We start from the raw sequence: 22,556 nt of genomic DNA, 5'->3' as shown, positions 1-22,556 counted from the left end.
CCTTATCTGTGTCTCTGGATATTACCTCATTTTAATGCTCATTGTATTTGATCCTGTCAAGCCCTGAGATGCAAGACCCTTTCATTGTCACCAAGAGTGGCATCCCAAATTCTGTTGATTCTGTTGAAAAGTTATTTAACTTTATTTATGGAGTAGGTCCTACATATCAATGGTCATGCATTCTCACGGTAACAATAGCAAGGGGCAACCTTTGCCACCTGCCATGGACAGATAACGGCCTTGGGGACTGTATTGCTTGGTTGTGTGTCTATTTGACACAAGTTAGAGTTTTCAAAGAGGAAGGGGCCTCAGTTGAGGAAATGCCTCCATGAGATCCAACTCTTAAGGCATTTTCTTAATTCGTGATCAGTGAGGCATGGGCCAGTTCATTGTGGGTGGTGCCGTCTCTGGGGTGGTGGTCTTGAGTTCTGTAACAAAGAGTGTGATCAAGCCATGTAAAGCAGGTCAGTCAACAGCATCTCTCCATGGCCTCTCTATCAGCTTTGCCTCCAGATTCCAGCTCTGCTTGAGTTTCTGTGCTGGCTTCCTCCAGTGATGGACTGTAATCTGGAAGTGTCAGCAGAATAAGCTCTTCCCCAACTTGCTTTTTAGTCATGCTGTTTTTGTCCCAACAGTAGATCCCTAACTAAGACAGAGACTGACCGCAAGGTGGCCATGTATGGCCTAAGCCAGTACATTGTTGAGTGTGAAATGATCTACCTATATTCCAGGATAACAGAGTGAGCTAAGGTGTCCCTTGCAAATAGATTATGAGAGTTGTTTACACAGCTGCTCTATGGAGAACAGATCCTTGAGCACTGGCCCTGAGCCTAGCTGCGGCTCCTTCCTCAGAACTTGTGCATGTCTGCCTAGTGACTATGGCTCCTTGGGTCTGCTTGCCCCTTCCCCGTACCACTTTGCTGAACGCGTCCTTCCCTTCAGGATGGCATAGGTTGTCCATGAGATTTAAGGTGCCAGTTTGTTAGGCTCACACAGTCGGCTTATACAGGACCCTGCATTTATCATGGGGAGGTAGACTTCCTATGCTTGGTGATAGGGCTACCAACAGACCAGCCTAAGAGCCGCTTTTCATTTGGTGACTCAAGTTCCGGTCCTAGACAGACACCAGCTGAGTGAATGCAGGTGAGAACAAAGCATGTGGTTAGTGTTACTGAGATGAGTACAGGGTGTGGAGACACACAGAGAGGGCATAGTCAACCGTGGGTATAGTAGCAGGAAGTTCTGGGCAAACCAAAGGGACATGTGTGCAGTCCAAATAGGTGAACTACAGAGTAGGCAGGCTCTGCACTGCTTTCCGCTGATTTGATTAAGTGTGAGTGGTAAGATACAGAGTGAAGGCTGCGGTCACTATGGAGAATATAGGCACTTGTTTCTTGTATCTGACAGTCATCAGTGTTAGAATTATTAACCAGGTAATCTCAGGAACTAAAATGCATTTAGTTTTTATCATGCAGTCCAACAAGCTTTATATATCAGTGGGCATTGGTGTAAATAGTAAATTATTTTGTACTATGGGCATTGGGTAGAAACCTGGACTTGTTTCAGTATTACCTTATAATGATCTTGTTTAACATTCATAATTTACTTTGTAAAATATACATTGTTTGAAAGAAAAATGTTCTTACTGCATTGGAAATAGTCCATCATGAGGGAATAATTCTTCTGATAGTCTTCTGCCTGGCTCCTCTGCCAGATCCACTAGCTGGAGATTATCTCTTCTGTCACTGAGACAGCTGTCACTGGGATTCTCAGCTGTCTGTCCCAGTAAGCCTCTTTTCAAGTAAAATACTGTCTTGAACATTTTCTTTTGTGATTTAGAGTGTGGTAGACATCCCCCATTGAAGGCATTTCTAACATTTTAAAAAACATAATACTATGTACAGGAACAAAGACTTATATACACCATCCCTCCCCTAACACTTCCAAATTAACTCCAGCATTCCTCATAGTGATCTTATGAGGCCAGGTCTATTTTTTTAACTGCTCCACAGATAAGTAAATTCAGCTAAGAGCTCCCTCAAAGTAACCTAGCAGGAAGACAGCTATCTGACTCATGTTATAGTTACTGTGTCCCTCTTATTTTTAATATTTATGTTATTACTATTTCTTGATATTTTTATGCATGGCCTTGTATTTACATCATATTCTTTCCCCTTCCAACTACTCTTCAACTTTGTCTTTGATCCTGTCTGTCTGTCTGTCTCATACACATATACAAATAGAGAAGCAGAGAGAGACATAGAAACACACACCTTCTGAATCTATTTAGCGGCTCATATGTATGTGTGTTTAGGGATTAGATAGCCTGTCATGGAACTCATCCCTAGAAAAGATTGACTCTCTCTCTCACTGAGCAACCATTAACTGCCTATATAGCCTTTTATCTATGGGTAGGACCTTGTGAAATTTCTCCCCTCTACCTTGGGATATCAGCTAGTCACATCATTGTACAAAGTCTTCTTTAAGTGGTTATATTGTTAAGATTTCATGAGTGCAACTCTGCATCATATATAGAAACCTCCTATTTCTCAGTAGATATTCTAGTCCTCTAACTTGTGTATGTATATTCTTTCTTCCCAGAACATCTTCCATGATGTTTCCTGAACCTTGGGTGTAGGGGGTGTGTTGCAGTGTATCATCTGGGGATGGGCACCCCACATTTAGTAGGTCTTTGAATTTTGATCAGGTATGAATTTTTGTGATGCTCTCCATTTGCTACAAAAACAAGTTTCTTTGATGATGAACAGGGTCACACTTATCTGTGGATATAAGTATAAACATTTAGACTGGTATTGGGAATTATACTAGTTTAGGCTTCAGTGCCTCGCCATCCATGGGTAGTTGATTAGGTTATAGTACCAGGCATGAATTCTCTCCTTTTGAATGGGCTTTAAGTACAATTAGGTTGCTGTTGGCCACCTTCCAGATAAAAGTGTCCCTATTGCACCTTTGGATATGTCTTGCTACTGGTCATTGTTGTGGTTTGTAAGCAGTGTCTGCTATGCCTCTGGCTACCATCTTTTACCAACAGATTGGGATGTTGAAGGGAGAGTAGAGTCTGTCATACATGTATAAGCATACTGTTTTATTTGTTTTCACAATCATAGGATAATAATAAAACATATGGCTGAAGCTGAGAACCATCAAGCATACTGAATAGTATTTAAAATGTTGATGAAGCCCAAGTAAATACCCTGTGACTGGTGTGAACACAACAGGTTCTTTGGTTCCATTAGAAGCCTTGGGAAGTTAAAGCTGACTCCTGCTGTGCTCTTAAAGAAATAGCTCAGTAAAGTCTCTGACACAGGCTCTCCTAATAGATTTCTGCTTTCACATCCTATGCCATGAGGTTTTAGGTCAAAGACAGCTCGCAGTCTTAGAATTTTAGCCAGTGGCCTGAGGCCAGTTGCACCTACAGTGATGAGATACTGATAAGTGTAACACTTGTTGATCAATCGTCAGAGAAACTTGTTTTTGTAGTAGGTGGGGACCATCACAGAAGTTCATACCCGGTCAAAATTCAAAGACCTACTAAATGTGGATGTCCATCTCCAGTTGATAAAGGGGCAATGTTGTATCTTGGTTAGGGTTTCTATTGGTGTGATAAAATACCATGACCAAAAGCAATTTGTGGAGGAAAGGGTTTATTACTTCAGCTTGCTTAAATGTCAGGAATTCAAGGCAGGAACCAGAGGCCATGGGGAAACACCACTTACAGACTTGCTCCTCATGGCTTACTTACTGTGCTGCTATAGCACCCAAGACCAGTGCTCAGGGGAAGCACTGCGCACAGTTTGCTGGATCCTCCCACATTGATCACTAACCAAGAAAATGCCCATACACACTCCTTATAGACCATTCTGGTAGGGGCCCTTAACTGAGGTTCCTTCTCTCTAAATGACTCCAGCTTGTATCAAATTTCCCAAAACTAGCTGACAAGGGCTGCTTGGTGGAACTCTAAGCCTTATGTAACCATTGTCATTTTGTTTTCTAGCATCCTCCAGGGCAGATATCAAGGAAATACAGCTCCTGCTCCACCATCTTCCTAGATGACAGCACAGTCAGTCAGCCAAACCTCAAATACACCATCAAATGGTGGGTATGCAGATTTTTCATTTTTGAGGTTGGGGGGAGGATTGTTTGTTTCTGTGATATTGTTTTGACACAAGGTTTCTCTAGTTTTGGCTGTCCTAGAACTACCTATAGACCAGGCTACCCTTGAACTCACAGAGATCTTCCTTCCTCTGGCTGCCAAGTTCTGGGATTAAAAGCATGGGCCACAATGTTTGGCAAGATATTTTTTTCAAGGTTTTTTTTTTTAATATGCATTATGGGTATTTAGCTTGCATGTATGTTTGTGCATTATGTGCCCTTGGAGACCAGAAGAGGGCCTAGGACCCTGTGGGACTGGAGTTACAAAGTGTTGTGAGCTGCCATGTGATTGCTTGGAATTAAACCCTGGGCTGTCTATAGTCTGTGCTCATAACGTCTGAGCCATCTGTCCAGATGTGTTCCCTGTGGCCTCAGAGTGTTCAGACTTCCCGACGTCACTGGTGCCAAGCTGTTTATTGAATGTGAGGTGACTGACACTTGGAGATTATTAAAAGTGATGGGTTATTTATAATATTTGGGCATGTTTATCATATATATTGACAGTCTAGCATTTCACCTTATTTTAAATATTGATGATCTAAAATATGTCTATTGGTTTGTGTGCAAATGTGCAATTTTGCCCTTTCAGTTGTTAATGAAGCTATTCCTGCACAGTGCCAACAGTATTTTGACTAGTACATGAACTGAGACTTTTCCCCTCCAGTCCCAGATGGAGACCTGAGCTGATTAATGTCTAGAGTAGGATGGTCTAGCCAGGAGCCTCAGAGCCTTGTCTTAAAATGGACTTAGAGGGAAGAACAGGGAGGCTTTGGGTCATATCCTTCTTTTTTTTTTCCTTTCTCTTTCTCTTTTTCTTCTTTCTTTTTTCTTTTTTCTTTGGGACACTCACTTTCCTTGTTTAAAGAAGCAAAGAACATTGGTTTTCCTGTACTGTCCCACTCCAATCAGCACAGTGATAGCAACAGCAACCCTTGGAAGGGGTCTCAGAGAATTTTACAGCTTGACTGAAAGTCTCAGATATTTTATGTTTCCTTAAGAACGTTCACTTCTAATAACAACTCATTTTAGCACATAAAGTACAAAAAATGCCACCTACAAACTGTTGTTTTTCAAGGGCCAAGTTTACTGAGTTAGAGGCACTGTATAGCATTGTATGTGACAGTCACTGACCCAGTCTAGGCATTGAGGACTATAACTAACTTCCATGCTCAGTATCTTAGTCCTGTAAGGGGAAACGAAGGCCACTTCTGTATGCATGCTTTATCACTATGGTTCCTTTGCCTCATTGCCCCAGCACGGGGTGACGGCCCATGAGCATGACCTAGGGGATCCAGGAAGAGATGCATTAGACACAGACATGGTGTAATATGCGAGTGACCTCACCAAACCCACTCACTTCTGAGGATGGAGCTCACTGCTAGAGAATGGACAGTATGGAACTTTTAGAAGTACATAGAGCTTATGGATAAGTGAAAAGGTCTGAAGATGTTTGTGCCATGTGGTTCTTGGTAGCTGCTCAAGCTCTGAAGAGCCTGAAGTAAAAGCTACCATCTTCCATTGAACCCTAGATCTTCTTCCCAGTAGCAAGCCAGAGATGAAAGAGAAGGATGGAGTATATCCAGAGACATAAACCTGAATCTGCTATCTGGACCTGAAATACCTGATTTAGAATATAGGGTCTATGGTAGGGCTATGAATGCATGGGAAGATACTCTGAAAGCAGTATTGCCTTAACCTCTGAGGCCATGTACCTTAGTCACAGACCCCTCATCAGCTCAAACTCTTAGCAGTTTAGGAGGCAAGATCTGTTCCTTGCCTCTTGGTCCTGTGCCAGGGTCTGTTCTAGTTCAGTCTCAGTAGAGGCAGTATGCACCTCAGGCTGGCTTAAGTCTCTATTGTCACTCCTCCTGTCATCTTTACCTCTGGTAACGAGTCTCCTGAAGGCTATTTTTATACTCTGGGAACCAAAGCACATTACAGTCCTACCAATGGTCTATGTTTTTGAGGCAAAGAAAATAACTTTGAGGGTTTTTTTACATTTGAAGAAAGACAAAAGGAGTAGAAAGAATTTTAGACAATTGTTTCTTTAAAGAAGAAAATAGTTTAAAACTACCCAGTCTACTTGATCATGATGAAAACTATGCCATTTGCTATTCAGAAGGAAAAGGTTTTATCAAAATATTGAATGTGTGTGTTGGTGAACCTGCAGTGAAAGGGCATGTCTGGGAGTACAAAGATACCTGCCTTCTGTGTGGGAGCCCCGCCTCCCAAGTCAGCCCCAGAGAACGATTCAGTAACTTGTCAACAATCAGATTATGAAATTTAGCTAGTAGCTTCTAAAATCATGTTTATTAGCAATATTTCCCAAGGGTAAAGCAAAGCAACAATATGGCTGTCTAATCGTAGGATGCCAGCCTCTTTGTTCACACACATGTAAGTAAAATAATAACCGAATATCTCAAACTGATAGTAGTTTTTTGGGTCAGAAGATTGGTTTTTGGTTTCCTGTGTTGTTTTGCGGGGCGCGCGTGCGTGTGTGTGTGTGTGTGTGTGTGTGTTTTATTTAGTGACATACTCTTTCTATGTACCCATGCTAGCCCCCAACTCTCAGTTCTCCTTCTTCCCAAGTGATGGCTTTATGAGTATTTTTCACCATTTTTGGTTAAAAAATAGTACTTTTAAGTTACTTTTCCCTGACTGGGAATCAAACACATGGCCATACGTGTGCTAGGCAAGCACTCTTCCCCTGAATTACATCTCACATCAGATCTTTTTTATGCTTTCTAAACTTTCCAAAGTTCTGTGGTGAGTATATTGTATTTTATATTAAAATAGAAGATTTGAGGAGAATGAATGTTTATTACATTCAGGTATTTGAAAATTGTAGACAGTTTTAAAACAGTGCTTTGGATAAGTCACAGCACCATTTGGGGCCCTGAGTAGCAGTGCTGAGTCGCTTGTAGAGGGGGTGTCAGAGGAGTGCCAGCCACTGTGTGCACTGCTTGTTATTTGTTCTGGTACTTAGGAAAACAGCTAATTATTTACTGACCGAGTAGGCCATCAACTGCAGACTCCTAAGTATGTTTAATTTGTAGTACTTTTATATAGTACCTGCATTATAAAAGTGAGGAAAGCCTAAAATCTGATAGAAAAGCTCAAAGTCCTCCTTGTTCTTCTGTGTTATTTCCAAAAATAATCTAAAAATCCTGGGAGTGACTACCAGAGTGCCCTAATATGGAGTATAATCTTATCTGCAGTCTGGATGAAATGGGGCTTTTCAGATGGACTGTGTGGCTTTTAATTAAATTTATTTGCCCGATAGTGCCTAGTACATGAAGGGACGAGTGTGTTTATGGAACATTGAATTCCTGTATTTTATTTTACAGCGTAGCTCTTGCGATATATTACCACATCAAAAACAGGTATGTGGCCATTTAATTCTGTTATAAACGCGTCACACATTGTCGTAGTGTGCTGGCCCTGCATGTGCTTTGCATTTATGCTCTTCATGCATGTTTTTATGGGGCTTGTAAAGTTAATGCACCAGAGTGCTGGGTAAAAGCTGCGGGACCTCTGGACCAGGGAGGCAGCCACATGATGTGTGACTTCTTGAAAAGGCTCAGATTCTTCTTGGGTTCCTATTTTCTGTGCAGCTTACCTACGCTGTTTTATAAAAATGTTAGATTTAGTTTGAATTCAGTTGGAAATTTTGACATGCAAAACAAAACAAAGTAGAAGTTCTCTCTGATAAAAGTGCGTCTTGCAGTTGTTCTGTTAGTTTGAAAAATGAGGTAAAACTAGATTCTTAAAACTTACCTTAAACACAGTAATAAGTATTTAAGGTGGCTCTATAGAGGTGAGTGAAGAGCTCTGTCACAATATAGGCGGCTCCTAGCACCTATATTGTGCCCCTCAAAAAATGACTATAATTTCAGCTCCAAAGAATATGATACCCTTCTCTGGCCTCCATGGGGCACCTCCACATGTGAGCATACTCCCACACAGGTAGGCACATTTCTTTAAAAAAAAAAAAAAAGGTTTGTGTGTGTTGGGGGGAAGAAATGTGGGCCTGAAGGAAAACTGAGCAGTAAGAGTATGTATGCACTGCTGGCAGAGAGCCTGATGTTGGTTCCCAGTACCTGTGTCAGGCAGCTCACAACCTCAGAATTGCAGCTCAAAGTGCATTTGATGCCTCCAACTTGTGCAGTTGCTTGCACACACACGTGTTGAGACATGCCAGAAAACATAATGGAAAATAATAAAAACAAACTTTAAAAGGAAAGAAAAGGTTAATAATTTATTTGCTAATTTACTTGAGCACTAAAACTTTTGCTTCAGATCTGGGGCATTAAGCCATATCTGTAATTCCTCTTTTTCAAACATGTTTAACCCAACAGTATGGACTCTGAAAGGTATCTGCAGAGCACTGAGTATAGGATCTTTCAGTTTTGACCACACATGCACCAAACTTCTTTTCGATGATTTCATTTTATTGGACTTTTACAAAATGCACTCTTAATTTCTGTCACAAAGGCTGTTTCGCCAGTTGCATTTTAGTGATTAATGTTGTGTGTTTATAGACATAATGTTAGGTACAAAACTAGTTTAGGAGTTGAAAGGGCCTCTTAATAGCAAGACACCCTCCCTAACATCTCAGACTGTTTACATGTGAGGAGAGAATTGTTAAGCCATGTGGTGCAATGTGGACGGCAGCTTCTGAGGAGTAGTATTCTAGGGAAACACCTATCTGAGCACAAGCCCCTGGAAGGTGTTCACTGGAGTGATCTGTTTCAGTGCTGTAACTGTATTGTGTGGTGTGTGGCTCCTGAGAGTTTCAGATGTAAGAACCACAAACAGAGCATCTTTGGTATCTGAGCTAGCATAACAGTAGTAAGGCAAGCAAGCATTGTCCTGTCATTTCTGTGGTACAAGTGTAAACTTTGAAAACACAGATGCCAAAGTTACATGTAAGACCTGTAGTGACACTCAGATGTGCTTTAAACCAACTTTTAATTAGCATACTCAAAGAGAGGTCTTGGTTCTTGTTTTGGTGCTGAGAATTGGGCCAAGGTTCTGTGGATGTTGAGCCTGCCCTCTGCCAGTGCAATGCATCCCAAAGTCCATTTAGCTATAAATACTGATAGCGAACAGCTTTATTAAGTGCTTGCTCAGACTTCTCTTGTCAGTCTTTGCATGAATTTTTAGTTTTAATAACAGATTTTGACAAGTGCTACTTTGATGATCCACAGTTTACAAATAAGGAAATTGAGGCACAGAGAATCTCTTAGGCAGTACTCTCTTGCTGTGAAGAGACACCGTGACTGTGGCAACACTTAAAAAAGAAATCATTTAATTGCAGCTTGCTCATATTTAGCTGTTTAGTCCATTGTCAGTAGGTGAGAATCGTGGCAGCACACAGGAAGACATGGTGCTGGAGATGTAGCAGAGGGGTCTATGTCAGGATTGGTAGGCAGCAAGAAGAAAAAGAGGTACTTGGTCTGGCTTGAGCATTGGAAGCCTTAACTATACCACCGCCGCCACCACCACCACCACCACCACCACCACCACCACCACCACCACACCCCCAAGTTACACACTTCCTCCAAGGCCACACTTTCTAATTCCTATCAAGTAGTGCCTCTCCCTAATGTCCAAGCATTCAAACATATGGACCTATGGGAGCCATATTACACAGAGATTCAGTAATGCCTTAAGACTGTACAACTAAGAAATTTGGAGTTGAGTCAGTGTATCAAAGAGCACTGGTATACAAGAGCAGTGGTATCAAAAACTGTACATTTTGATACCACTGCTCTTGTAGATGAATGTTAATAAACTGAGCCAAAGGCGAGTGGAAGTGGAGAAAGTATAGAGTTAGTCTGTTTAATCTGCAGATGGAAACATACACCTCTCTGGGGATGCAGAGCAAGTGACTTGTCTTTAGACTTTGTTGTTCTGCCTAACAGCCCTGCAGGGCTAGCCATTCATCCTCCGGCTCGATGGATCTAATACTGTTCACCTGAGACACATAGTTTGGTATGGATGGGGAAGGAAACAAGTCCATCCTCAAGGGTTTCTTTAAATTTTCTCAGTCATTTTAGCTTACGTTCCTAATCTTTTTTCTTTATTTTCTGTTCTCCCTCACTGTGCCCTGCCCCCTTGACTCCTGTCCCCCGAGATGGATCTAATGTACCCCAGGCTGGCCTCAAACTTACTATGTAATCAGGATGATCTTGAACATAGAGCCACTCTCAAATACTGACATTACAGGGGTACACCACCACACCTGACTTTTGCCATTTTGTGGCTCAGACCTCTGGCTTTGTTCATACTGGACAGATGCTACAACTAACCTATATTCTTTACCCTCTTCAGTTATAGTCTTAATCTGTTTTCCTAGATTACTTGTGACAGATGTTTCTCTAGTATAGGAGATGGTAGAGATGGTTTTTAAGGGTTACCATTCACTAGGAAAAATTAAACAGCACTGTTGGTTGTCAAAAGTAAGTTTTGTGCTGACCAGGTTTTTGAGTGGATTGCCACAGGGAAATTGGAGGGAACTGCTGATTCCTGTCTGGGAACATGGTCAGAGACATTGCAGCCAGGTGCACACAAGAGGATCTTTTGCTTTCAAGTTACAGGGTAAGACTGAGCCTTTCTTTTGCTTGGGTTTGTCTATGCCCTTGCTGCTAGGCTCTTATGAACAGGCACAGGGCACAGGTAGAACTTAGAATTTTTGATCAGTTCCTATGCTCAATGCTAGAATGGACACTGGGCTGTTTTATAGAGATGCTAAATTTATAAAGCAGAAATTGGAGTGTTTAATGTGACAAAATATATTTAGGGTTAGGTCAATAAGCCTGGTGTTCTCAAGCTGAGCCTAAACTTTATACACAAAATAGAAATTATGTGGTATTACCCAAAAATCACTGTGATGTTTGTTTCTTTGCTTGTTTTGTCAGCTGGAGTTATATGATATGCTAAGACAGAACCTGAGAAAATGTCTCCATTGGTGTAGCCTATAGACAGTCTATGGGGCACTTTCTGATTGAGGGTTGACTTAGGGGGTCCCATCTGACTGTGGGCATTTCCACCCCTGGGTAGTTCTAGGCTGTATAAAAAATATCAAACTACGCAAGCCAGTAGAAGCAAGCCCGCCAAAGCATTTATTCATGGTCTCTGCCTTCAGCTCCTAGCTCCAGGTTCCTACCTTGAATTTCTGCCTCAACTTCTCTTAGTGATCATCTGTGATCAGGACTTAAAAGCTAAAGGTCCCTTTTCTCTTCAAAGTAGTTTTAGTGTTTTATTACTTTAGTAGAAAAGCAAAGTAGGACTTGTTCACCATTATGGCTTTCAAATGAAACTTGTAGACAAAACTCAAATTATATTAAACAGTTGAATGTAAGTAGATCTGTCATTGATCAGGTGACATGCTCTCTATAGAGACTAAAACTTCAGGAATTAAAACAAAAAAAAAACAAAATACAAAAAAACTTCAGGGCTGTCAGTTGACCAGAGGCCAGCAACAGCCCAAAGCACCAAATAGACTAGAGTCCAACATCTCAAAGCACTTTGTAGGTCAGACGCCCAAAGCCCAAACTGCTGTGTAAAGCGCCAGTTAATATCCCATAATTCTGTGTAGAAGCTAGCAATTCAAGGCACTGTGTGGACCAGAAGCCAGTAGTCTAAGGTTCTGAGTGGTCAGTAAATTAAAGCTCTGTGTAGATGAAAAGCAGCTCAAAGTACTGTGTGTACAGCAGCTAGCAGCTCAAAGCACTTTGTGCACCGGAAGCCAGCAGCTCAAAGCACTATACATCCAAAGTCAGCAGCTCAAGCCTCTATATAAGCCTCTTGCCAGCCTCAATCCAGAGTACTGTGTGGGTCACAGGCCATAGCCTAAAGCCATGAGTAAACCAACAATTGAAGGTACTATGAGATCAGAAACCAGCCCAAGGTGCTGTGTGGACCACACCCTAGTAGCCCAAAGGAATGTGTGGACCCTATTTCCTCCATGTAGAGCCATGGCTGGCAGTCTTGTGTACTGAATGATCCAGTGCTTGTAAACATAGTTCTATTCATGAGCCTTCTATATTGGTTAATAAAATACATGTGTAAACCAAACATGCTGATATGAAGCTCACTACAGTATAAAGTGTAATTTCACCAGTTTTTAAAAACGAAAATGAATGTGCATAGCGGTGAGATGGTTATGCTTATTGATTTTACATAAAGAAATCTTAGCTGAACATTTGATACTGCAGGACATAGACTTTTGGATTTTTTAATATTTTCATAATTTTTAATGTTGAGGATGCTGTTTCACCTATATATCCAATACAAAATGGCAGAAGTATGTTTTAGGACCATTTCAGAAGTTGCTGGAAATTCTGTTCTTTGCCGTACCAAATTTACAATAGTTTATGAAACTCAAGTCAGCAACCCAAACTGCATTTTACAAATCAGATATTGTAACACAGTATACATAATTTAGAGGTGTTAATTTTGATGGTTCTGTACTGAGAAATGACAGTAGGAAAAAATACCAAAATTACTTATTTTTCATGATTAGAGCATTATGATTCTATAAAGAAACACTGTGGTTCATATTATCCAGGAGTCTCAGGTTCCAGCTGGGGAGTTTCTGGTAGTTTCCTTGGCATTGTTTTGCATGTATGCTACAGTGTGCATGCTGTGTGTTCAGAACAAAAGCTCAAGTGCAGTCACATGATTCAGCACAGATGAGCGCTGCTAGAAATATCTCAGAATCGCTTCTTTGCTAGAGGTGGCAGTGTGTGTTGCAACAGTTTAAGACTGATTTCTGTTGCCGGCTGTGTGCCCCCATTCCCCCACATCAGTTACCACCAGAAAAAAAAATATGGTAGAATTAAATCATTTTAGGTTTGGTTCATTTAAAGAGCCATAGGGGATCTTGAGAGGGAAGGCAGAAAAACTTTGACAGCTGTGGAATACATAAGGTAAGGCAGCCTTCCTGAGAAGCAGGCAGAGCTGGAGAGGAGACATGGGAAAAGGAGTGTGGAAGAGGAAGGCACAAGAAGAAGAGAGCTGGCAACTGTATGAAGCTGTCAAGATGAAAACCATTGCTCTGTATTTAGTTCAGAAATGGAGATGAGGGTGTTGGAAAAGTAAAATCTACACTTCACTTAATTCACCTAGAGGTTTTAATTCTTGTGGCTTCTTCAACAAAAATGGATTAAATGCTATACTTGAGAAAACCAGCAATGTCTCTTAAATTTAGCCCTTTCTGTCTCCTAAACTATAGTTGAACTGCAATGTGTTTGATTTCATTTTGAGTGGCATTTATTCTGAAGAAAGTAAACTCTAATTTCTATTGCTTTCCTTACCAGGGACCCAGATGGAAGGATGCTCTTAGATATTTTTGATGAAAACCTCCACCCTCTTTCGGTAATTGCCTCCCCATGTTTCATGAGACGGTTTAGTTAGCAGTCTCTTGCTTCTGTTAGGTGGCAGTCATCTGAAAACTTCTTTTTTCCTAGAAATCCGAAGTGCCACCTGATTATGACAAACACAACCCAGAGCAGAAGCAGATTTACCGGTTCGTTCGGACGCTGTTCAGTGCTGCTCAGCTGACAGCTGAATGTGCCATTGTCACCCTGGTGAGTGTGAGAGCAGAGATTCCTATCAGGTGACCCTGGGGAAACTTGTACAAGTTTCAATGTCCTCTGTGAGAATAAAAGGTGGATGTCTCAAGAGTGTGGAGTGTATTTCATAGTCCCCTTCTAAAATCATCTGTAGTCCCACTCAAAGCCAGTCAGTGTTTTCAATGAAGATGCACTCAGCAGGGCTGATGCAGGGTAGTATGGACCAAGACCATCCTCCACCAATGTCTGGTTGCCTTTTGTTTGCTTCCCACTATAGTCTTAATGACAGCATTCCAAGATGTAGTGTTGATAAAGTATATGCATACATGGCGTAGATATAACAAGTATGACTGACTAGCTTCTGATTTGTTTTATATAACAGTATAGGATATCCAGTTTAAAACCTCATGGACTGTCTAGATCAGTTATTTGGGAAGCGGGTTTAAGAGTATAACCGCATTATCCTGACCTTTACATAGCACAGCACTCAGATGAGAAGTGAGCGTTGCCTGTGACTGGGCATCCCGCAGAGCAGATTCTGGCTGCCTAGTTTGCCATTTGCTCATTTGTGTGTTGGCCCGTGGTTCATCACTCCTTGGCTGACTGCAGAGTGAGACTTGTTCAATAATCCTTACAGATCCAAGACAACCATAGGTTCTAAGATCAAACTGGGAAGTTCACGTACACTGTTTCCTAACAGGAATTTGTCTTACAAAACAAAAAAAATGAGCAGCAGGGTTGATAGTTTCTGTAAAGGAAGGGCTGAAAAGTTGGATGACATTTGAAATTAATGGTAAAATTTATGCTGTGTGAGTTTTTAATGTAAATAATAGGTATTTTAATATAGATTAGTGGGTTTAACTGACTTTTTTTTTTTTTTTTTTTTTGAGACAGGGTTTCTCTGTATAGCCCTGGCTGTCCTGGATCTCACTCTGTAGACCAGGCTGGCCTCGAGCTCAGAAATCCACCTGCCTCTGCCTCCCAAGTGCTGGGATTTCAGGCATGTACCACCACCACCACCCGGCCTTAACTGACATTTCTGTTCATGACATAAAAGTATCAATATTGTGAATTAATGTTCTCAGTCCTCATCTTTCTCTTTCTGTCCTCACCTTTTTCCCAGTCTCCTCATGTCAGCTGAGGGATAGCTGTAGAAGTAGGCTCCTTCTAAGAACAAACCTGGGGCTTGCTGTGCTCACTCTTTACTATATACACCACAGATTGGGACATTCTCCAGGGCTACAAAGACTCTTAAGAACAAAAAATAGTGTTGCTCTGATTATAAAACTAAGAAGGTTGTCTGTGTGAACGTGTACCCACATCATTCTTGATGGTTTTCCTAGTAGCTTCTCTTCGCTACTTAGAAATGTAGGGAGGGGTTTTCTGGTGTTAAAAGAGCAGACAGAACTAAACTTTCTGATGGGATTCTTAGTTAATGGTTGCTTACTCAGTTTTCTGTAGAAATGCCAAGCCAAGTAAAGCCAGTGTTGCCATTTTCACTTTAGGGAACCCTCAAGACTTTCAGACTTGTTCTATAATAAAGTACCATGACCTAAGTGACTTAAAAAAACAACAAAAAAAATTAATCTGGATATGATGCCATGCACTGAAAGGTCAAAATACTTGGGAGATTGAGGCAGTAGGATCACTTGTGTGGTGAAGTTCAAGGCTGTCTATGTAACACAAAAATCCTAGGAAGGAAAGGGGAGGGGGGCAGGGAGGGAAGAAGGGAGAGAAGTAGAAAGGGTTGATGCTTAGATCAAATCTAAGATGTGCTTATGCCAGCACAAGAGCTCCTACACTGACCTGAAATCCTGGCTGTCTGTTGAAAAATTCTATATATCAAGTACTAAAAATCCAAATGGAAAAGTTGTAGATTTAAAAGCAGGAAGCTATAGTTATTCCCTTAAAATAGTTTGTATCTTGGCTCCAAGTTTGAATCTGTAGAGCATCATTGGGGGCTGAGAGTTTGGATAATAATTCGCATGCCCTAAAATAGATGTGATAACATCTGAAATAGGATATAATTGGGGGTGGAATGGAGATGTCAACTCTTACTACTGACTTGATCTTATATTCTTGACCTAAACCTTATTGAGGTCCTCTCTGATTAGCTAAACCAAATAGCTGTAAGACTACAAGATTAATATCCAAAAGAAATTGTATATTATTTGAATTCAGGCCATTCACCTGACCTACATAATTTTTTAAATTCAGATTAGAATAATTTCATTACTTTTGAAGTTTTCTTATATGTATGTCCTTTGCTGAGCTTGAATCTCATCTTTTGCCCCAAAATGCCTTTGAGAACTTTTCTTTGTAGTCAGTAGAGTACTCTGAGATTCCACAATTGGCACTAACCTGTGCTGTATAAAGCCTTTTGCATGACTATAACATGAAATTTTAATTGAACGGTGTCCTGTTAGCACTGTCTAGGAATAATATGTAAATAAATTAGATATTACTTGACTTAGCATAGAATTAGATTACAATAATAGAAAGTCCCCCCCAAACTTTGGTATTACTGATAAGTTCTGCTGAATCACATGCTCATAAGATGTGTTTACTATAATTATCTCCCACAGTATATCAGCTGATTTCCTCACTTGTAACATGTTATGATGTGTCTGTCATTTAGTAATCCCTCAGAAGATATCAGTAACATGAGAAATCAAGTTGGTTCTTTTAACAGGCAATGTATTATTAGTATCCATCAACTAAGATAATTTTAACTCAAAATAAAATTTCATGGCCACCTTTCTACCTAAGCCAATGGAAATTATTTCATTGATAAGATTTCCCCAACTTGTGTAGAGAAGATGTTACCAAAATATGGGAAGACGTTGCATCCTGCCTCCAGTTTCTATGAACTGAGAGGCAGCGATAATCCCAGTTTCTGTTCTCTGCCTTCAGTATAGTTCTACCTGACTTACCCTGTAGAGAATGGAAAGAGTCTGTTGTCAAGATTTGAGAAAGTACAGCTTGAGGTTTTCTGGGATGCCCAGCTGAAAGTCATCCTGGACCCACCAGTTACTTGTTTTATACAAATAAAAATCATGGTCTAAAACACTTTCTCACTGCTTGTGCTCCTGTAAACTCCATTTAAAACTTAGATATACAAAGGTTGTTACTAAAAGGAGCAACTTTCATTTCTCAGGTCAACAGCAGGCTATCACCATTGTGACACATCCTCAGAGCTGGCCACAGATATTCTCATAGAGCAGTCCATATTCTGACTGCTGCTTTTCTGGGCTTCCCTGGGTGGCCTCTGATTCTTATGGGTAATTCAGAAGAATGACTTCTTGACCACTTTGAGCTGTTCCTCAAAACCCCATTCAGCCCCCTCCATCTGTGCCAGTTCATTCCTGAATGCCAATGGCATTTGGTCCCTTTCCCATTAGCTTCCCTCTGCATCTCCTTGCACTTAGAGTCTTGCTACTGTTCCTGTTGGGTTGAGTTGCTCACAGTTCTAAGCAGATTTCTCATGTGGGATTGGGGGGTATATTAAAAAACAGAAATTTTGGCTGCATTACTCTGTCCCAGCCTTGTGCAGGGTGGCACAGAGTAGGGCTGAGACAGACCTCTGTCATCAGGAATTTAGAATTTATTATAGGAAGCGAGAATGAAAAGACTTAAGTATACTGAGATATTTCTAAATACCTTACTGCCCTTACTGCTTCAGTAACTCTGGGGTCTCTTAACACACTTTACTGACTATTTTTTTTCTATTAGATATTTTCTTTATTCACATTTTAAATGTTATCCCCTTTTCTCCTTTCCCCTCCAAAAACCTCCTGTCCTATCCTCCCTCCCACTGCTTACTAACCCACCCACTCCCGCTTCCCTGCCCTGGCATGCCCCTACACTGGGGCAATGAACCGTCACAGGACAAAGGGCCTCTCATTTTTGTCTAATAAGGCCATCCTCTGCTACATATGTGGCTAAAGCCATGGGTCCCTCCATGTGTACTCTTTGGTTGGTGGTTTAGCCTCTGGGAGCTCTGGAGTTACTAGTTGGTTCATATTATTGTTCCTCCTATGGGCCTGCAAACCCCTTAAGTTCGTTGGGTCCTTTCTCAAGCTCCTCTATTGAGGACCTTGTGCTCAGCCCAATGTTTGGCTGAGAGCATCCACCTCTGTATTTGTCAGGCACTGGCAGAACCTCTCAGAGACAGCTATATCAGGCTCCTGTCAGCAAGCACTTGTTAGCATCCACAATAGTGTCTGGGTTTGATAACTGTATTTGGGATAGATCCCCAGGTGGGGCAGTCTCTGGGTGGACTTTTCCTTCAGTCTCTGCTCCACATCTTGGCTCTGTGTCTCCTTCCATGTGTATTTTGTTCCCCCTTCTAATAAGGACTGAAGTACCCAAACTGGCCTTCCTTCTTGAGTTTCCTGTGGTCTGTGAATTATATCTTGGGAATTCCTAGCTTCTGGGCTAATATCTACTTATAAGGGAGTGCATACCATGGGTGTTCTTTTGTGATTGGGTTACCTCACTCAGGATGATATTTTCTGGTTCCATCATTTTCCTAAGAATTTCAGGAATTCATTGTTTTTAATAGCTGAGTAGTATTCCATTGTGTAAAGATAGCACATTTTCTGTATCCATTCCTCTCATGGTGGACATCTAGGTTCTTTCCAGCTTCTGTCTATTATAAATAAGGCTGCTATGAACATAGTGGAACATGTGTTCTTATTACATGTTGGAGCACCTTCTGGGTCCCCAGGTAGTAAGTACTATGTCCAATTTTCTGAGGAACTGCTAAACTGATTTCCAGTGGTTGTACCAGCTTGCAATCCCACCAGCAATGGAGGAGTGTTTCTCTTTCTCCACATCCCCACCAACATCTGCTGTCACCTGAGTTTTTGATTTTAACCATTCTGACTGGTGTGAAGTGGAATCTCAACGTTGTTTTTGTTTGCATTTCCCTGATGACTAAGGATGTTGAACAGTTCTTTAGGTGCTTCTCAGACATTCGCTGTTCCTCAGTTGAGAATACTTTGTTTAGCTCTATAACCCATTTTTTAATAGGGTTATTTGGTTCTCTGGAGTCTTAACTTCTTGAGTTCTTTGTATATATTGGATATTAGTCCTCTATCAGATGTAGGATTGGCAAAGATCTTTTCCCAATCCTTTGGTTGCCGTTTTGTCCTATTGACAGTGTCCTTTGCTTTGCAGTTTTATGAGGTTGCATTTGCTGATCATTAATCTTAGAGCATAAGCCTAATATGTTCTGTTCAGAAAATTTAGTAGAGCATATTTCCTTGTTATATGTTGGGGCATCTTTTGGGTATATGGCCAAGAGTGGTATACCTGGGTCCTCTAACTCTGTGAAGAATTGAGTTGGAATATTGATGGGGATTGCATTGAATCTGTAGACTGCTTTTGGCAAGATGGTCCTTTTTACTATATTAATCCTGCTAATCCATGAGTATGGGAGATCTTTCCAACTTCTGAGATCTTCTTCCATTTCTTTCTTCAGAGTTCTTTCTGAGAGTTCCATTTCTTTCTGAAGTTCTTGTCACACAGATCTTTCACTTGCTTAGTTAGAGTCACACTAAGGTATTTTATATATTATATGTGACTATTGTGAAGGGTGTTATTTCTCTAATTTCTTTCTCAGCCTGTTTCTCCCTTGAGTAGAGGAAGGCTACTGATTTGTTTGAGTTAATTTTATATCTAGTCATTTTGCTGAAGTTTTTTTTATCAGCTTTAGGAGTTCTCTGGTGGAACTTTTGGGGTCATTTAAGTATATTATTATATCATCTGCAAATAGTGATATTTTGACTTCTTCCTTTCTAATTTGTATCCCTTACTAACTCCTTTTTGGAATCTGGAAAGTTAGTTCTTGCAGAATGTAATGGCACACCACATTCTCAAAGTTTTTCCCTTTGTATTTCGAGTGTGTCCTGGTCCACTCTGCATACCACATGGTATTAGAGAGTAGCCATAAGAATCTAAATCTTCAGGATCTTGAAAATTGGTTTTTTTAGTGAATCACTGAGGACAGAACAGTGATCTTTGGGAACCAAGCAACTGTTACTGTCTTATTTTGTGCATACCTAGCAAAGTTTGCTTCAGTTTGGAGGAACGGTAGTGACCAGTTGGTTATGCATATTCCAGAAGCCTGGGGTACTTCCAAGATGGCCATCTTTGGCTCATGAAGGACAAAGAATCCCCTGGAGGTAGAGTTATAGGTAGTTTGTAAGCCACCTGATATGGGTATTGGAACAGAACTTGGGTTCTTTAAGCCATCTCCACACCCTATGGCAGCTTAAATGAAGGCCTTCCTGTTTGTTTTGTTTATGTGTTTGTTTATTTATTTGGTTTTTAATTTTTTTTTACTTATTCAATTTGCATAGCACTCACTGCCCTCCTCCTAGTCACCCCTCATACAATTCTTCCTCCCCTACCCTTCTAGGTATCCCCCCATGCTGGCATATCATGTCTCTTCAAGGCAACCAGCAAGACAAACATGTCCCACATACAGTTAACAGATTTTAGGGTAGCCCCCCTGTAGGACCCACATGAAGACCAAGCTGCACAGCTGCTACATATGTGCAGGGAGGCCTAGGTTCAGCCTGTGTATGCTCTTTGGTTGGTGGTTCAGTCTCTGAGAGCCCCAAGGGTCCAGGTTAGTTGACTTTGTTAGTCTTTCTGTGGAGTTCCTGTCCCCTTTGGGGTGGCAGTCCTTTTTCCTGTTCTTTCATAAGAGTCCCTAAGATCCATCCACTGTTCTGCTATGGGTGTCTGCATCTATCTGAGTCAACTTCTGGGTGGAGCTTCTCAGAGGACAACTTTGTTAGACACTTGTCTGCAAAGCATAACAGAGTATCATTAATAGTGTCAGGAACTAGTCCTTGCCTATAGGATGAGTCTCAACTTGGGCCGCTTATTGGTTGGCTATTCCCTCGGTCTAAGCTTGATTCCTTGTAGTAAAGAAAAGAAACATTTTCAGTCACAATTTTTGTGGGTGGGTTGGTGCCCTTATCATTCATTCTGTTGGGGTTCCTGCCTGAGTGCAGAAGGTGGCCTCTTCAGGTTCCATATCCGCTATGCTGTGAGTCACAGCTAAGGACACCCCCATTGATTCTTGGGTACCTCCTTATTCCAGGTCTCTTGTTTTGTTCTGGAGATGCATTATAATGACTGAAATAAACCAGGACCAAGAAGATAAATATTGTATAATGCACTGGTATAAAACACTCATAAGATACTTGGTCATAGAGACAAAAAAGTACAGTAGTACTTGTAGGAATTGGCAAAAAGGAATTGCAGCGGCTAGAAGAGAAAGATTTTTTAGAGATATATGTTCTTTTGGGGACAATAAAAAAGCTACATATATTGCTGGGTAAACATAGTTAATGAACATTGAGCATACCTAGTGCTGTAGATACAATTAGAAATGACTGAGTGATTGAACTGGCTGGTTTTGTGTGTCAACTTGACACAGGCTGGAGTTATCACAGAGAAAGGAGCTTCAGTTGGGGAAGTGCCTCCATGAGATCCAGCTGTGGGGCATTTTCTCAATTAGTGATCAAGGGGGGAGGGCCCCTTGTGGGTGGTACCATCTCTGGGCTGGTATCCTTGGGTTCTATAAGAGAGCAGTTTGAGCAAGCCAGGGGAAGCAAGCCAGTAAGTGACATCCTTCCATGGCCTCTGCATCAGCTCCTGCTTCCTAACCTTCTTGAGTTCCAGTCCTGACTTCCTTTTGTGATGAACAGCAATGCAGAAGTGTAAACTGAATAAGCTCTTTCCTCACGGACTTGCTTCTTGGTCATGATGTTTGTGCAGGAATAGAAACCCTGACTAAGACAGCGATAATGTTGTGACATGTATATTCTACTACAGTAATAATCATATCAGCAGCCACATGTGAATTAAAATTACAATAAAGCTCGGTTTTTAAAAATTACAGGAAGGCAGGAGGATCTCAGTGAGGTATATAGTAAGATCATGTCTTATAAACGAACAAACAAAAGCTCTCTAACAGGCAGCAGGATGGCGCAGGAGATAGAGCTTCACAAGCCTGCGCGTGTGTTCCATCCCCAGAGCGCTGGCCCCATAAAGCATCCTCTGACTTCCTCCTAGGCAGCATGGTACATATCCTCACACATCATACACACACAACAATGAGTTCAAAGATAAATACTGTATAGGTCACTGGCTAAGATCAAGAATAAAATACTTTATAGATTAAGAAAAAATTGCTTAGGATTGTGGCCATTGCATTCTTTAAGAAAGTATTTTGACCTGTGGCTTTGAGACTTATACCAGTCTCAATATTGACAAGACAAGCTACATTTTCACTGTTACAGTGTGTGACCTCCAGCCTGTCTCTAAGCATATTCACTGGCCTCGAGCGCCTTAAGAATTAGTGTGCTCTGGTGCATTTATGGCCTTCAGATCATTGTTCTCATGGGATTCTTGATTTCTCCTCTCCTCTCCTCTCCCCTCCCCTCCCCTCCCCTCCCCTCCCCTCCCCTCCCCTCCCCTCCCCTCCCCTCCCCTCCCCTCCCCTTCCCCTCCCCTCTACCCTCCCCTCTACCCTTCCCCTCCCCTCTACCCTTTCCTCTACCCCTCCCCTTCCCTATACCCCTCCCCTTCCCTCCCTTCTACCCCTCCCCTCTACCCCTCCCTCCTCCCCTCCCTCCCTCTCTCTTTCTTCTAAAGCAGGTTTTATTTTTCACCAAATGTATTGTCTATTATCCACTGTGTAGAATTTTTCAAAGTGTTCGGGATGACATGATGTGTCTATCTGACCATTAAACATGGGGTGGTATAAAAACAGCAGTTTCT

The 22,556-nt window shown here is 41.4% G+C and overlaps 1 protein-coding gene across 2 annotated transcripts in view; it reads left to right on the top strand.

The window, feature by feature from the left end:
* The window catches only part of Ccny (cyclin Y), a 133,312-nt gene that overhangs the window by 87,739 nt on the left and 23,017 nt on the right, over positions 1–22,556 (top strand). Inside the window, exons 4-7 of one of the 2 annotated variants that reach the window (XM_052156673.1) lie at positions 4,016–4,116; positions 7,521–7,556; positions 13,500–13,557; positions 13,650–13,769. In XM_052156673.1, the coding sequence (XP_052012633.1) occupies positions 4,016–4,116; positions 7,521–7,556; positions 13,500–13,557; positions 13,650–13,769 (315 nt within the window). The remainder of the gene's footprint in view (positions 1–4,015; positions 4,117–7,520; positions 7,557–13,499; positions 13,558–13,649; positions 13,770–22,556) is intronic. The other variant, XM_052156674.1, reaches the window with a different exon arrangement.

The sequence above is a fragment of the Apodemus sylvaticus genome, chromosome 14, assembly GCF_947179515.1.
Source record: "Apodemus sylvaticus chromosome 14, mApoSyl1.1, whole genome shotgun sequence".
Lineage (NCBI taxonomy): Eukaryota > Metazoa > Chordata > Mammalia > Rodentia > Muridae > Apodemus > Apodemus sylvaticus.
This window is presented reverse-complemented; position numbering and strand designations above follow the sequence as displayed.